A 14,381-nucleotide genomic window follows, 5' to 3' on the forward strand; every position below is an offset into this window, starting at 1 on the left:
GACCTGCTGAATCAGAATCTGCAATTCCACAAGATCCCCAGTGACTCAAAGTCTGGGAGGAGCACAAAGTGCTGCATTGCTAAGAAGCTCCACACAGGCAATAACTGAGGCAAGGAACTGGGAAGAGGTAGGATGTCGATGACACAGCAGCAAAGATGGGTTTGCAGATTCTGGGGAGCTCTCGCTGTGTTTCCTGCATCCAAATAAGAATGACTTCCTCCTGGCATGAAACTGAACTCCGATGAGGACGTTCTCTAGCACAGAAAAGCCAAACCACTAATCTGAATAAATAAGCATCAATTTTATTGAATCATGAATAATTTAAGACTGGTACAATCATCAGGTTTATTCTCTATGATGTGGGGCATGATCTCCGGCAGATCATTGGCAAATCCAAAAACCTCATGACAAATGAAAATTAAATAGGGAGGGACGGCGGACGGGGAGGGAGGACGGAAACATACCGTACACAAAATACTCAATTCCTAGTTTTCTCTTTAAAAATGGCTAGAAAAAATTCATCAAAATGCAGCACTTTAATCAGTTATTTACAATTTCTATGTTACAATGAAAAAATGTACATCTTATAGAACATATTTCATAAACTGCTCCACTGGAAATAACTAGATCAAAACAGCAAACCTTCCATTTCGTATCCACAAAGTTGGATTATTTTCTCCTTTTGAAGTAGATTCGCCATTATCAAATTCGAATACACAGAATTTTGAAGTTTAAGCATCAACAATAAAATATGTCCCCAAGATACAACAAAGGTCTAGGCAAGTCTCGTTCCGTGTCCCCCCCTGCCCACCCACCACCTTAAACTAAAGGGAATTCCCATCTCACTTATGGCCTGTAAAATTCTTGGCAGTTTGGAAAGAAAACTTTTGGCTTCCATTGGTAACTCAACACAAATGTTGCATAGAATTTCATACATTTTCAAAATTAGCCTAACTGTAGAAAAAGGCAAAGTGGAAGCATTTTGGACAGAGCCCTAAACGAGCACAGTCACTTTGTCAAAGGTGAGCGACACAAAAGCAGAACAGGACCAAAGTAAGAAATGTGCATATCAGACAACCCTGCTTCCGGAAACTGCAGGAAAGACCCCGAGTTGTGACTCGAACAAGGCTACACTCCTTGAAACCACCGTTCACTTGTCAGGCAGCACCAGGGACAGAGGTCTCGGCGCTGAGCCTGGACCCGGTGGGAGGGAAGTCTGTGGGACGGGGTGGGGGGGGCGGGAGAAAAGAAAGAGAAAAGAGGGTGCTGTAAAAAAAAAAAAAAAAAAAAAAAAATGTTTCAAAGGATATTGGCAGGTGTCTACTCGCAAGGTGACCGGGAAAACTGCCCATGAGGAGAAGTCCATTTCACCTCCTCCCAAATTCACAGTATGAGCGTGTAAGGTCATTGCTGGGAGATAAATTGAGAAGGACCATTCTTCAGGTTTACCAGAAGGCTCAGGGTGTGACTGACCCCTGAGGTCACAGGCTAAATACATGCTTTAAACATTTTATGAAAAACAAAACAGAACAAGACACACTCACACACCCAGATGACTAAGGAAGGCTTAGCAGAATAGAGTCTGAGTTTACTGAGATTAAAGAAAAGAGCACGCTGAGAGGTTTTCCTTTCACCTGTTAGAGAGACACATTCCCCTTTTCCTTTCAAAGAGGAAGCAAATGGTGTCATCCAATGTAATGTGACTGGTTTCAGGTCAAGCTCTTGTGGTTAAGAAAATAAAAGATGTTGAGAGAGGGACCTTTGGAAATAGAAATGTAAAAAAAATGGAGTAAAACCCCTGATCATTAACAGAGACTCCCCCCATGGGGGTCCGATAAAAATAAAACAGAAACAAATGACTCAAAGATTGACCACACTCTGTAGAGAAAATACCGGTATGCTGAAGACACATACGAGCAGAGCATGGCTCAACAATGTCATGTAACATGGTAGGAACTTTTGCCTTTTCCTGCACAAGACAGATCGCCATCTAGTCAGGGCGTTAGCTGGAGACTGATAAGAACCTAAAAACAAAAAGATCTTTTTTTTTTTTTTTTTTTCCCTTTTTCTTTTTCCCACAGTCACACATCCACACGAATGAGTCTTTTGGATGACTCACATTAGCTTGAGTTCCTTTGGATGACTCACATTAGCTTGAGTTCTTCTAGTGAGTAGATGACTTGTTAGCCCTGTTTGCTCTGATGGGGAACACAGAAAAACAGACCCCAGGCAGGCACGACACTCATCAATGAACACGGTGAGTACAAAACCAGTTAAGGCATCGCTTTGGGAAGGTCAGCACCGAAGAGGTCAGGCAAGGCTCGTCCGCCGGAGGCCAGAGCTTCTGGAAGGGAGCAGCTGCCTCCACCTGTTGACTTGTTTGACGTCACGTTGGTTCTGGGGAAAGTGCAAGTGTTTTGCGAGGTGACCTCACACCCCACCTGAGGTCGGGGCTGGCATGCTGGAGGTGTCGACGTGTGTCCTGCAGCCTCGAGCACGAGGAGGAAAGGCAAGGTCCCGCTCACCCACGCGCTGAGGACGGGGTCCTGGTCCACTGTCAAGGGCACAGCGACCCCGGCCCCAGCAGGAGGCAGCGAGGGTGCAGAACTGTGAGGATGGACAACTGAAAACCAAAACTCAGCAGGACCAAACCAAAAGCCAACTCCTGCGGTTCTCACGTTCACCAAAGGATGGATTCTGACCATGAGGGGAAGGAGAGGGGGAAAAGGTCTTCAAAATCAAAAGAGTCAGAAAGGGAGGAACTCAGCCTCATTTTCAAAGGGGTGATCGGTTCGCCACGGTAGACCAATTCTCCCTGCACGCAGTGTTAGCAGGAATAAGGCCTGATTCACTTCTGTACGGGAAGGGGGCAGACACACGCAGCTCTGCGTTTACAGCCACCCGCTCGGCCTCGCTCTCACTTATGGAAGAACCAGAGGCTGATGGGTCTGAAAGGCAGGGGAGGAACTGGAACAGGCACAATACCTCTCGGGTAAGGAGAGCACCATTTAAAAAACAAACCAAAGAGGAAGCACGATTTGTTTTTCCTAAGTTTTTCCTGCGATGCGGCTCTGCAGTTTGTTGAGTGTGACCAAAGCAAGGGCCCCGGCTGGCATCGGATCTCTGTGTGGCCGGTGTGGTGGAAGGGCGGCGGCGGGGTTGGAGCTGCAGGGTCTGTGCGCGGAGGAAGCCCTGCTGTCTCCGTTTTCAGCTCTGCTCTGATCTCTTCTGTCTCTGGGCCGCTGAGGGCAGGATGCTGTTTGGTTTCAGAGCTTCGAGTGGGTTGGCTTTTTTGTTTAAAACCCTTTTCATTCCAACGGTGATGGTCCTTTCCCGAGATGTATCTTTCAGTGTCTTAGGAAGGTCACGGCAACAAGGCAAGACAATAATTGACACAGAAGATGGTGCGGTTCTCCCTGTGAAGGAAGCGGGCCCGAGGCGGCTGGCCCGGGGTGCCTGCACCCAGGTCAAGGCTGGAGGACGAGGAGGGTCCGGGTCTTCGCGCGGCGCTCACGCCGAGGCCGGGGGCTGGCTCAGGAGGGCAGGCTCCGTGGCCCGGCCGTCACAGAGTAGACTCCAGGGACGAGTCCAGGATATCGTCGTGATGGCTGTTGCTGTTGGAGTCGCTGTCATAGCTCTGGGGGCTGGAGTAGTTGGCAGCTTCCTGCAGCCGCATCAGCATGCTCACCTGGGGAAGAGCGGAGACTGCGTGCGACATGGCTTCCGGTCCGGTCGGCCGGCCGCGCCTGGCCTCTCCGGAGCTCGCGCCACGTCCTCTAGACTCACCCTGGGGACTGTGGCCCGCAGTGGGCGAGAGCACGGGCCCTCGGCCAGGCTTCCAGGGTTCAGGTCTCGGCTCCGCCACTTACTAGCTGCATGACCTCGGGCCAGTGACTCAACCGCTACACCTCAGTTTCTTCACTGGTCACGTGTGAATAATTATACCTGCCCTATAACGTTACGGTGTGGACTCATACACGCAGACCACTGAAAATACAAAATCCTCTAAAAGATAATGTGTATCTATTTTTTACTTGGGAGGGGCACCTTACTCAAATATAGCCCTCAGCCTGGGTGAGATGCCAGCCAAGCGCCCCAGCACCGCTGACCTCGAGGCACAGGGCTCCCCCTTCGATGAGCATCGAGCCCATCTGTAGTCCTGGCTCTGGCCAGGGCGCAGCCTGGAGTCACCTGGGCTCCAGCTCCTGTCAAGGTCTCCATGGGGAGGCGGAGGACAGCATCAGTAAAGCAGAGCCTCAGAGCACAGGGAGGCCTGGATTCCAATTCAGAAACCTTTGGGCAATTATTTAATGTATCTGAGCCACCAGTTCCTCATTCACAGAATAGAGAAAATGGCAGTACCCATACCATAGGGCTGAGGTAGGGGATTAAACGACATGGTGCGTATTCAACCCTTAGGATAGGGCCTGGCACATAGTAACTGTTCCATAAATGAGATAAGTCTGCTATCATCACCATCATTTCTCTTAAGAGTTTAAAGACAGTGCTCTTGCATCTTCCCTGGTCTACAGTCTATTGGTCATTTGTGTTCAAGGGGGAGATGCGGAACTGAAAACCATCGATACTTTAATTTTATTGACAACTATAAACTGTGTGTGTATGTATTTTATATTTTATCTAGCAAAATTAGGAAGATAGGGTCTCTCTGAGCTATCTTCAGACTTGGTGCAGCTGGGTGTGAAGTCCAGCTGCCCCCTGGCTGGCCGCCCCTCAGGATGCCTAGCAGAGTGGGCCTGGGTGGGCCAACCACAGACGCACCACCACCTGGTGTCCATCTGCATGCCTGCAACTGGGAAGGGGTAGAGCGGAAGTCCAAAGAAAAATCCTTCGCAGCCAGGGTTATTCATTCACTCATCAAACATTCCCTGTGTACCCATAGTACATGGTCTGGAATAAAAACAAGACAGTCCTGCCCTCCTGGAGGCCTCAGTCTCAGGAGGGTGAGAGATCAGCTAACAAGAGGGCTATCATAGCAGACACCTGTGGTCCTGGGCGGAGAGACCAGGACTTGGGGGAAACACCAAGTACGTAACTTGGTAAGTAGAGGGAGCTGGGCTGGCATAGCTGACTTCTGGGAGCCTGAGGTTGGAAAGACAATTCTGTGTAACTATTCAGAGAACCCCGGGTCTTACCTAAATGCCTTCTGTGTTTAGGCAGCGACACGAATATCCCTGGTTAAGAAAAGACTGTCCAGGGCTGAGCTGGCCGTTCTTTCCTCTAGATGTCCTAAATTCTATTTTTACGTAAGTTAGAGTTCATGCGCTTGAACCCACAAAAACAGTTCCATGACTGTGGCTTTTAGTAACGGTTAACGTTAGAAATAGCCTTCTACAGGTTGATCCTTTCCTCTGGAAAACCACTGTGGTAAACACTGCAAATTAGGTCGTGCTTAGTAATACAAGCCATAAATCCATTTAACGTAAAATCCCCGTTGAAAATGTCTCAACAGGACCACAGCTGCATCCCAGCAGTCAGGAGTGGCAGACAACCCCAAAGCACCTATTATTATTATTTTTTATCTAGCAAAGCAGTTAGTCACTAGGGATAGAACAGCAAGTCAACTGTCTTTTAATCCTGCCGCATCTCTTATGAATATGTTCTTTCATTAGGTAATGCAAGCAATATTCTTTGCAGTGTTTTTCCTTTCGCCTTAGTTGCCAAGAGAGCACAGGGTTAAATTTATAGCATGATAATGGTCAGTTAACCATGGCAGGTTCCGGTATATGTGCTTCAACCTTCTTTTAATAGGGCTTTTGATTTATTAGGTCTAATTTCGCAGTATGCCTACGTATGGGTCTTACATTGGCAGAGAGTTCTAGAATTGTAGTGGTATGATCTCTGACCCAGGTTCTTCTTAAAGGGTCTTTATTGCTTTAGCATCAGTGGAGTAAAGGTGCTTAGGCAGCGTTAAAGGCTTAACTCACGTCACTGGCCAGGGGACCCGCATTCAGGCCCCCTTGCCCTCTCCTCCATGAGTCCCTCCCACCCTCAAACCTCTCCCTGCCTAAACTCCTGACCACGTGGCTTGGGCTACTGGGCAAGACATGATAAAGCTGGCACTCAAACCAGAGGGCGAAGAGTGGTGTAGGGACATTTAGGGAGAAAAATCAAATTCTTGAACTTTTACCTGAAAAATTTCAGAGGGATTAAAGACACAAGTGAAAAACTAAAAGCAAGGAAGAAAATATTGGCAAAAATGTCCCAAATCTTGGGATAGGTCTAGCCTTCCAAAGCAAGGCTGGGGCTCAGTCACTTCCAAATTTCCGGTGTGCCTAGCATGAGGCCCAATACACAGTAAGTGCTCAGTGAATGCCGAGCTGTTCTGGAAGCCGAGAACTCACCAGCGGGTCTCCGTCAGCGTCACTGGGGGGCATCTGCTTGCTGGTTGACCCCTCCCGAGGCATGGAGTAGCCGTCGAAGCCGACATCCTCGGGCCGGAGCTGCAGGAGGGGAGGCCACTCGTGCTGTTGAGGGCTGGCTGCCCAAGGATAGGTGTCCATCACCCACTTGGCGGGGTCCTCCCAGGGGGCCCGCCTTCCATACAGCTGGAAACAGACAAAGAAGGAACAGTTAGGAAGTGGTCCGAGACCTCTTCTGCAGGCCTGGTTTTGCAACTTTCTGAAAAACTCTCCAAGCCCAGCATTATGCTTCCCTTGATGGAGTAATTCCACTTCCAGAGGAAATCCTAAGGAAATCATCCAAGGCACGGACATCTTGATGTGCTAAGACCAAAGGCAGCATGACCTAGGGAGTAAAAGCACTGGCTTTGAAGTCAGCCTCACCTGGGTTCACACCTCAGCTCTGCCGCTGACTCACTGCGTCGCCCTCAACTCTAAACCTCGCGGATCCAACTTGAAAAACAACTCTTTGATTTGAAGTGTTTGCCAGTTTCCATGATATGAATACTCTCACCGCGGCCAATCAACTACCAACACGATGTCACTGAATGTGGAGCTGGAAAGAGGTGCTGTCATCCCACCGAGTACCCCCCACCCCTCCACGGCACACAGATGGGATGCTGGGTATCAGCAGCCCAGGCAGAGGTCACCAATGGCTCTGGCTCGATAAAACCCCATTTCTTAAAGTGAGGCTGACTCTCAAAGAGTCCCCGTGTAGAGGCGCTGGTCACTTTCAAAACAGCAAATTGTTAAAGGGGTTCCATGTGGGTACTGGAATTGTAACTGCTTCTCCTCCCTCATGTGTTTCTCAAAATTGCCCAGAATAACTAATTTGCTCTTAAAGCGGAATTATCACATAATTTTGTAAGACCAGTACCATGCCTCCAAGCTCCTTTCCTTAAGCCTGAAATACCGAATAATACAATGATTTTAGTGACTTCTTCTGGCAATTTCAAGAAATACATACACTCTTCAAAGAACAAAAGCCTAGGCTGCACCACTTCCCAAGGCGAGGCTCCGCATCTCACGTGGCTGGGTGCCTTCTCTGTATCTTTCCCCTTTAACACCACCCCTGCCGCCACACCTTACAGCTCCCTGCGTGCCAGGGATTACGAGAAGCACTTGACAAATATCCTGTTTAACTACCATGTGGTTCCAAGAGGAAGCATCACTACCCAAGTTTCCCAGACAAGGAGCCAGGCCCAGGGACGAGAGAAGGCAGAACTGGAATCCAAGTCTGCCCAGGTCCGTGGACCACTTAAGTCTGAGCAGATGTGGCAGGACTGGCTCACAGCCAGGACAAGATGTGCCCACCCAGGAGAGTGCCACCTGTGGCTCTGGAAGGGCACCCCCTCTGTAGGGCACCACAGGGGTACAAAGACCAAAGCCCCCTGAACCACAAAGGCTGCAGGGGGGGACTCTAGAGTGGAATTACATCTGGACTGCAGCCTGTCTGTCCGTCTGCCTGTTCCCTCTGTCCTCCCAGAACTCTTACAGTTGAGAGGGGAGGGAGAGGGACGTGGGGAGAGAAGCCTGACAGTACAGGAGAGCTGAGCTCTGACTGATAAAATCACATCTTTCCCAGGTCACAGGCTGCCTCAGCTGGAAGGAACTGGGGTCCCAGCCGTCTCATCTACCGGATGGAGAACTTACGGCTTAAAGAGAAGAGCCAGTTGTGAAAGGTTTCGGAGCAGCGCTGGATTTGAACCCAGGACCCTGGCATCCTTGTCTGGGCCTTTCCCTTCTCCACCCCTCCTGAAAGACTCCACTCGGAGCCACTCGGTATCGGCAAGAGCCACATGACTCAGCCAAAACCGGAGCAGGGAGATGCAGGCCAGGCTGTCCACCCGACGAGGACACGTCACCTGGGCTGGGCTCGCTGTCCCTCCGCTGTCTCACGATTGCCTAAGCCCCGTCCGATTGTCTCAGGGAAGTGCCTGCCCTGCCCACAATGCAGACAGGCCCGCCACCTCCCTCCATCCACGGTCTCCTCCTCCACTCGAGATACACAGCCTTCTACGAGCTCAGCGCTTTCAGACACCAGCGCCCTTCCTGTCTAGCGCTCCAGTCCCGTCTACTGCGAAACCTTCCTTAACCTGGGGCAGCGGTGACTCCCAGGCCTGAGTGCTCAGTCTGGCATTGGAAAGGCGACTCACGGTCCGAGCAGGAAGGGATCATGTGAAGGTTCGTGTGCGCATGGGTACGAGTCAGGGAGGAAGGGAGCACAAAGCGCTTGGGGATATTTAGACCTGAAAAAGCCTGTTGCACATGAGAAACATTCCTGCAACTTGTAGAAGCGTCTCCCTCCAAGGGCTTTCCCTACAGCACTCAGCTGACGTTCCCAAGCCAGATTTCACACGTGTGAGGCTGAACCAAACGTCGTTTCTGGTAGCTACTGCTTCTGTCTCCATCCTCCAGCCTGGAAGAGAAGATGCTCAGGGCTGCAGAACCACAGAGCCTAGAATCTCGAGCTCATCAAGTTCCTAGAGGGTCTGGCCCCGTGGCTTTAAAATTTTTGCTCTGTTCCCCTGACCCCACTATGAGTGGTCTGAGGAACTTTGGGGGTCCACAGAGCCAGCCTGAAAAAACTCTTCTAGCCCACACTTTTCAGATTACAGATGGGAAACCCGAGGCTTAGCAGTGGGAGGTTTGCCCAGAGTCTCAGAGGAGGTTGGGTCATGTGATCAATGGCTCCCCACTCTCCCCTTTCCACCAGGGGGACAGGGGTCTTTTGAGTGACTCTGCAGGCTTTAGACACTTTGGCAAGTGTTTACGATGAAAATTCCAAAGGGGAACAGGGCTGAGGGCTAAGTCATAAGACAAATGCACACCTGGGCATATCTAATGTCGTCTGCAAGAACAGAGAATATTTTTACAAGCCTCCCCACTTGCCACTGGACATGTCTAAGTCCAGGTGATGAATGGCTGGGTGAGTACCGTGGCAAGCAAAGGATGTGTCGTAACGCTCCTTGGTCCCCCTGCAGAGCCCTAAGGCAGCTCTGGGAAACAGCAGACAGTTGTACAGACAGACAGACAGACAGACAGGACATTCACTTTCCCCAAGGCAGGAAGAGGGAGCCAGGACACTGGAAACTGAAAACTTGGCCACTGGGCACCTTCTCACTCTGTGGGATGCATGTTTCTCACACATGAAGGCATCAAGGTACACATTCTGGAAGAGCCTACAAGCAGTTGCGCGCGCGAACACACACACACACACACACACACACACACACACACACACACACACACACACACACACACACACACACACACACACACACACACACACACACACTACTGGGAAAAGACTCAGGAGCCAAAACTTGCAATGATACCTGGTATCCACTAGGGGGCGATGCCACATCTCCTCCAGGCAAGGCTGTGCCTTTTGGAGGGGCTGACTGGAAGCCCCTGGTGAGACCTGTCGGCAGCAGGGTCTCTGTGCTGCCAACCACCACCGGCAGCCCCGCCAGAGCCCAATCTGGGGACTCCACCTCTTCTTAGCTTATGACCTTGGCCAAGGGCTTACCTGCTTTGAACCACAGCGCGCTCACCTCATGGCCACACCGCTCCTCGCAGAGTCAGGGCGGAGTAAGTGGCCTGCACAGCGCCCAGCAGACAGTGCGCACGGGACTCAAGGTAACACGAAGGAGAGTGAGGAATTTTAAACTTTTCTTTTTGAGTACAAGAGTCTTTGGGTCAAATGAAATCTTATGCAGAACGCCACGCTATGAAACACAATACTTGGTTCCCTGAGCCATCTGAGGGGTCTGGGTGGAATAAAAGGGGTCTCAGGACAGCCTGAAAAATCACGGAAGTAACCGAGGAGTCAGCTACGGGCTACGACGCTGGCTCAATCCACACCCCGCCTAGTGAACTGCGGAAGGGTCAAAAACTGTGAGCCTTGGTTTCCTCGTCTATAAGGTGTATATTGGGCGTTGAGAACCAAACAGAATCATGCCTGTCAGGCCCCTGGCACAGTGCCTGGTAGGTAGCAGCCTCTCAATAAATGTCATCAAAGTTTCCTTCAAAACTAGAGACATGAAGAACACTCCAGGGTTCCTCATGAACCTGCAGATTCCATGGGGTCTCCCAGGCTGCAGGATGGGATGAAGCCACAGGTTTGGGGCAGGAGGGCTCACTTTTGAGCAACTTGGTACAATGCTAACTCTGGCTGCCTCCCCTGGTTGTTTCCATGTTCTTGGAAGACTGTCCTTCAAAAGACCTCAACAGCACAGGGAAGTGATGACTTTTCTTGCCTCACAGTGAACTGGTGAGTCTCCTGAGACGGTGACGTGCTTCTGTTCCTTGTCCTGAACGGGCTGCTCCACAGCCACCCCCAAATCCTTTCACCTACAGCCTCCTTGCTCTTGGTGGGAAAGAGACCCTTGAAGATCAAATCCATCAGCAACCTCTCCAGGATGCGCAGGGAAGATCAGACCCGACTTTCACAGCCATGCCCACAAGGTCTTCTTTCAAGCTGAGGTCCAAGGAGCAGGGCCTTAGCACTGTCCATCCTTACCGAGGACCAACGAGGGGCCTCTGATGTGTAGCTGGAGGCTAGAGCAAAGCCTACCCCTCCTGGTTGGTGCCTCCTTGGGCACCCACGTGCTTTATTCAACAGCACCCACGACTTTTTCCAAGCACACTCTAGGTCACTCCTGTCCTGCACCAGGAGACATATTTGGGCAAAGAAGCAAAGGGGAGAAGTGAGAGGTGAGGCAGAAATAGAAGGAAACAGTGCCCCTTCCTCCCCTGCAATTCCTGTGGCTTCTATCGAGCAGCGCGGGTTTCTACTGCAGTCCCCGGAAGCCCCTGATGGGAAGAAAGAGAGGCTTCTGGAACGAAACAGACTCCAAGAATCCAGTAGGCGGGGCATCCCAAGCAAACAGGAGTGACTGGGTGGCTGTTTGGGTTTGCGGTCCTAACAAATCCATTTGAGTAAAGACTAAATTATGGCTACTTTACCCAGTGAAGTTTTCTACCTAAAGAGAGTCCACTGACAGATCCGAAATCGTTCATATTTTCTTTCAAAAGTCACATTCGACAAAATAGAAATGTTGCCATCAACGGGAGAAATAGCTGAAGGGCATTAAGAGGTACAGTTCCTGCTGTGAAATAAAGTCATGGGGATGTGATGTACAGCATCGGGAATATAGTCAATAATATAGTAGTAACTCTGTACGGTGACAGATGGTAACTAGACTGACCAGAGTGTAATTTCGTAATGTACAAAAATATCAAATCACTATGTTGTGTGCCTGAAATTAATATACTGTATGTCAATTATAATTAAAAACAATGCTGCCATCAATCAATGACCTTCAGACACTGGAAACTAAGGCCGGGCAAGGGATTGCTGAATTTCTCGCTACTCTCTGTCTTCACAATCACTTATATTTGAACACGGTGGCTTGAATACGCAGCCTACATGCTCCCGTTCAATGAAATACCAGGGACCAGAGGCGCACCACCTTCCTTCTCAAGCCCTGGTTGTCCTGAATGTCTCCGAAGACCCTCAGTGCTGCTGCATGTTACAGATACAAAGCAGCTGAACATTCGCCCGGCTCAGCTGAACGTACACACATGACAAACCCTGACGGAAGCCATTAAGGTGTGCCGTCACACATGTGCATGTGGGTGTGCACCCCCCCCCCCGGCCCGGGTCCTCCACCAGCATCATGTGTCCCCCACTGTCCGGTACTGAGGAAACACAGCCCTCAGAAACCCGGCTGTTAAGCTGGTTCCTGGACTGTTCAACCGTGCGTGATGCCTGCTAATTACTCAGAGCGGTCCTGAAAGCCGACAACCTTCTCAGGCCACCTCCAGACTCAACAATAAAACTGTTACAGTCTCCAACTTACTGCTAAGCTCCTAGCATTAGCCCCTGGGTTGAGTGAGAAGTGAAGAAAGGATTTGGGCTTTCCAGCTGCAGCAGGGCAGGAGGGATGGGCAGCCACGTGGGCCCAGGGTCACCGGTGAGGGGTCCTGGCGTCAGGCAGCGAGTGCCATGGGGCTTAGGGCCAAGAACCTGAGGCCTGGATGCAAATCCCAGATTCTTCAATTTCACTTCCTCACCTTGGACAAGTCACTGATTCACTCTGAGCCATAATTTTCTCTTAAAAAATGGGGATAAAACCAAAAAATCTCTGCCTCACCCCAGGACAAACGCAGAGCTTGAAGCAAACAGCAGACGCTTTGCAAACTGTGAAGTGACATATTCCAGGTCTTGTGGACTCACCGCGCTGAGCACTTGGTGGCCATGATGCCACCGAACCCTGGCAGTAACTCTTTGCGGCACGGTACTATCGCTCTCCGTTCCATCGATGAGGGCACTATGGCAGAGAGAGGCTGGATGACTTGCTTAGGGTCACATAGCTAACAGTGGCAGAGCCAGGGTTTGCAGCCCAGTGTCTCTTACACTGCGCTGGACGGATGGTTTCACAGGTGAGGGGTTGTCACCTCACGTCAGTCAGATTTCTGAAGAGGGAGATAAAGACAACCCTTCTCGTCACTAGAACAGTCCCTTGAACTTTGAGGAGGTCAGTGGGCAGTGTGCTTCTTACCTGGAGTCCTTCTCTGACGGCTTCCAGGAGATAGGGGATGATTGAGTAGTTCCACAGGTCGGTGAACCACACCCTGGAACCATCCACGTCGATGGGGCACGACAGGAAGAGCCGGGGGCCTGGGGACCACAGGGAACATCAGTCAGACTGAAACGGGGGTGGGGCAGGAGAAGCCAGCCCGGGCACCCCTCAAAGGAGGGACCCTGCATTTTCTGAGCGAGAGCAGAAATACCAACTGTCACGTGGTGGGCACAGAGCAGCAGGATGCTTGGGCTCCCTAACGCCAACCTGGGACCACGCTCCTCTCGGGAATCACCCCAAAGGGAGGCGAGGCTTTATGCAGAAAGATGTTCATTGAGATGTTAGTCCTAACCTTTGCAAATGGAAGCACAGTAGATGTCCGAGAGCACAGAAACAGTTAAGGAAGTGATGGTGCACCCACATTTGATTATTTTGCAGAGCGATACAGAATGCTCATGAGACAATGTGAAGGGCAAATAAAGAACATACTGTATGTACACTATGACTGCAACTACATAAAACATGTACGGACGAGGACAGAAAAAATAAGCTCAAACTACAATGATTACATCAGGATGGTGGGATGACCAATGATCTTTTTTTTTTTTCTCTGAAGCTTAAGCTTTAGGAATGTCGATAACATTACTTTATTTATAAAGCAATGCCAATCCCACAGGGTGGTTTCCACCTGGGGGAGCCTCGGGCTGGGGGACCCTCACTGAGCCCATAGTCTCTGCACCAGCCTGGGGCTGGACACTTCTCTCTGCTGCTCCTCAGCCCCCGAGCTCTGGGCAGGAGAGAACGGCCCCGGGATGTGGGTGCAGGGCAGCCCGGGGTCTGTCTAGGCTGTGCCTATCCTTCTGCCCCCTCCTCTAACCATGTGGCCAGTGCAGCATCCAGCTACCAGGGCCCAGGGACAGCCATCCGAGGAGGCCAGGGCCCCGGGAGCAGCAGTTCCCTCCCTTGCCAGCCCGCCTGTCGGCACCCACCCGGCCTCCCCTCCCCACCTATGGTGACGTCCGAGGAGCTGTGAGCCTCCAGGAAGCGGTTGAGGTGATGCCAGACCTTGGGAATCCAGTCGATGACTTTCACCAGCTCCACGTTCCGTACCCGTCCACCGATCTCCGTCTCCATGAGCTTCCGCCTCAGGAACCGGCCCAGGAAACCCTTCACGGGCTCCGTGTGGTTGGCACACAGCACCCACCTGGAAGAAGTCAGGAACACTTTTCCGTGACAAGGACTATGGCCAACCTCACGAATCAAAGCTCACTAGAGCTGGAAGGTGCCTATGTTAATACTCAACTGAACCCTGCACATATATCAATTCACAACTCCTCACAGCAACCCTGTACCATGGATATGATGGCCACCC

The 14,381-nt window shown here is 50.9% G+C and overlaps 1 protein-coding gene across 2 annotated transcripts in view; it reads right to left on the bottom strand.

Moving 5' to 3' along the window:
* Nucleotides 1–282: 282 nt before the first annotated feature.
* Nucleotides 283–14,381, bottom strand: part of NAV2 (neuron navigator 2) — a 395,564-nt gene continuing 381,465 nt past the window's right edge. For both annotated transcript variants that reach the window (XM_089915047.1, XM_022583768.3), the window contains 4 exons: nt 14,017–14,213; nt 12,989–13,107; nt 6,363–6,566; nt 283–3,688 (listed from right to left, as the gene is read on the bottom strand). In XM_089915047.1, the coding sequence (XP_089771173.1) occupies nt 3,563–3,688; nt 6,363–6,566; nt 12,989–13,107; nt 14,017–14,213 (646 nt within the window). In that variant the 3' untranslated portion in view covers nt 283–3,562. The remainder of the gene's footprint in view (nt 3,689–6,362; nt 6,567–12,988; nt 13,108–14,016; nt 14,214–14,381) is intronic.

This window comes from Delphinapterus leucas, chromosome 7 (assembly GCF_059928025.1).
Source record: "Delphinapterus leucas isolate spDelLeu-1000000601 "Yukka" chromosome 7, BTC_Dleu_Yukka2, whole genome shotgun sequence".
Lineage (NCBI taxonomy): Eukaryota > Metazoa > Chordata > Mammalia > Artiodactyla > Monodontidae > Delphinapterus > Delphinapterus leucas.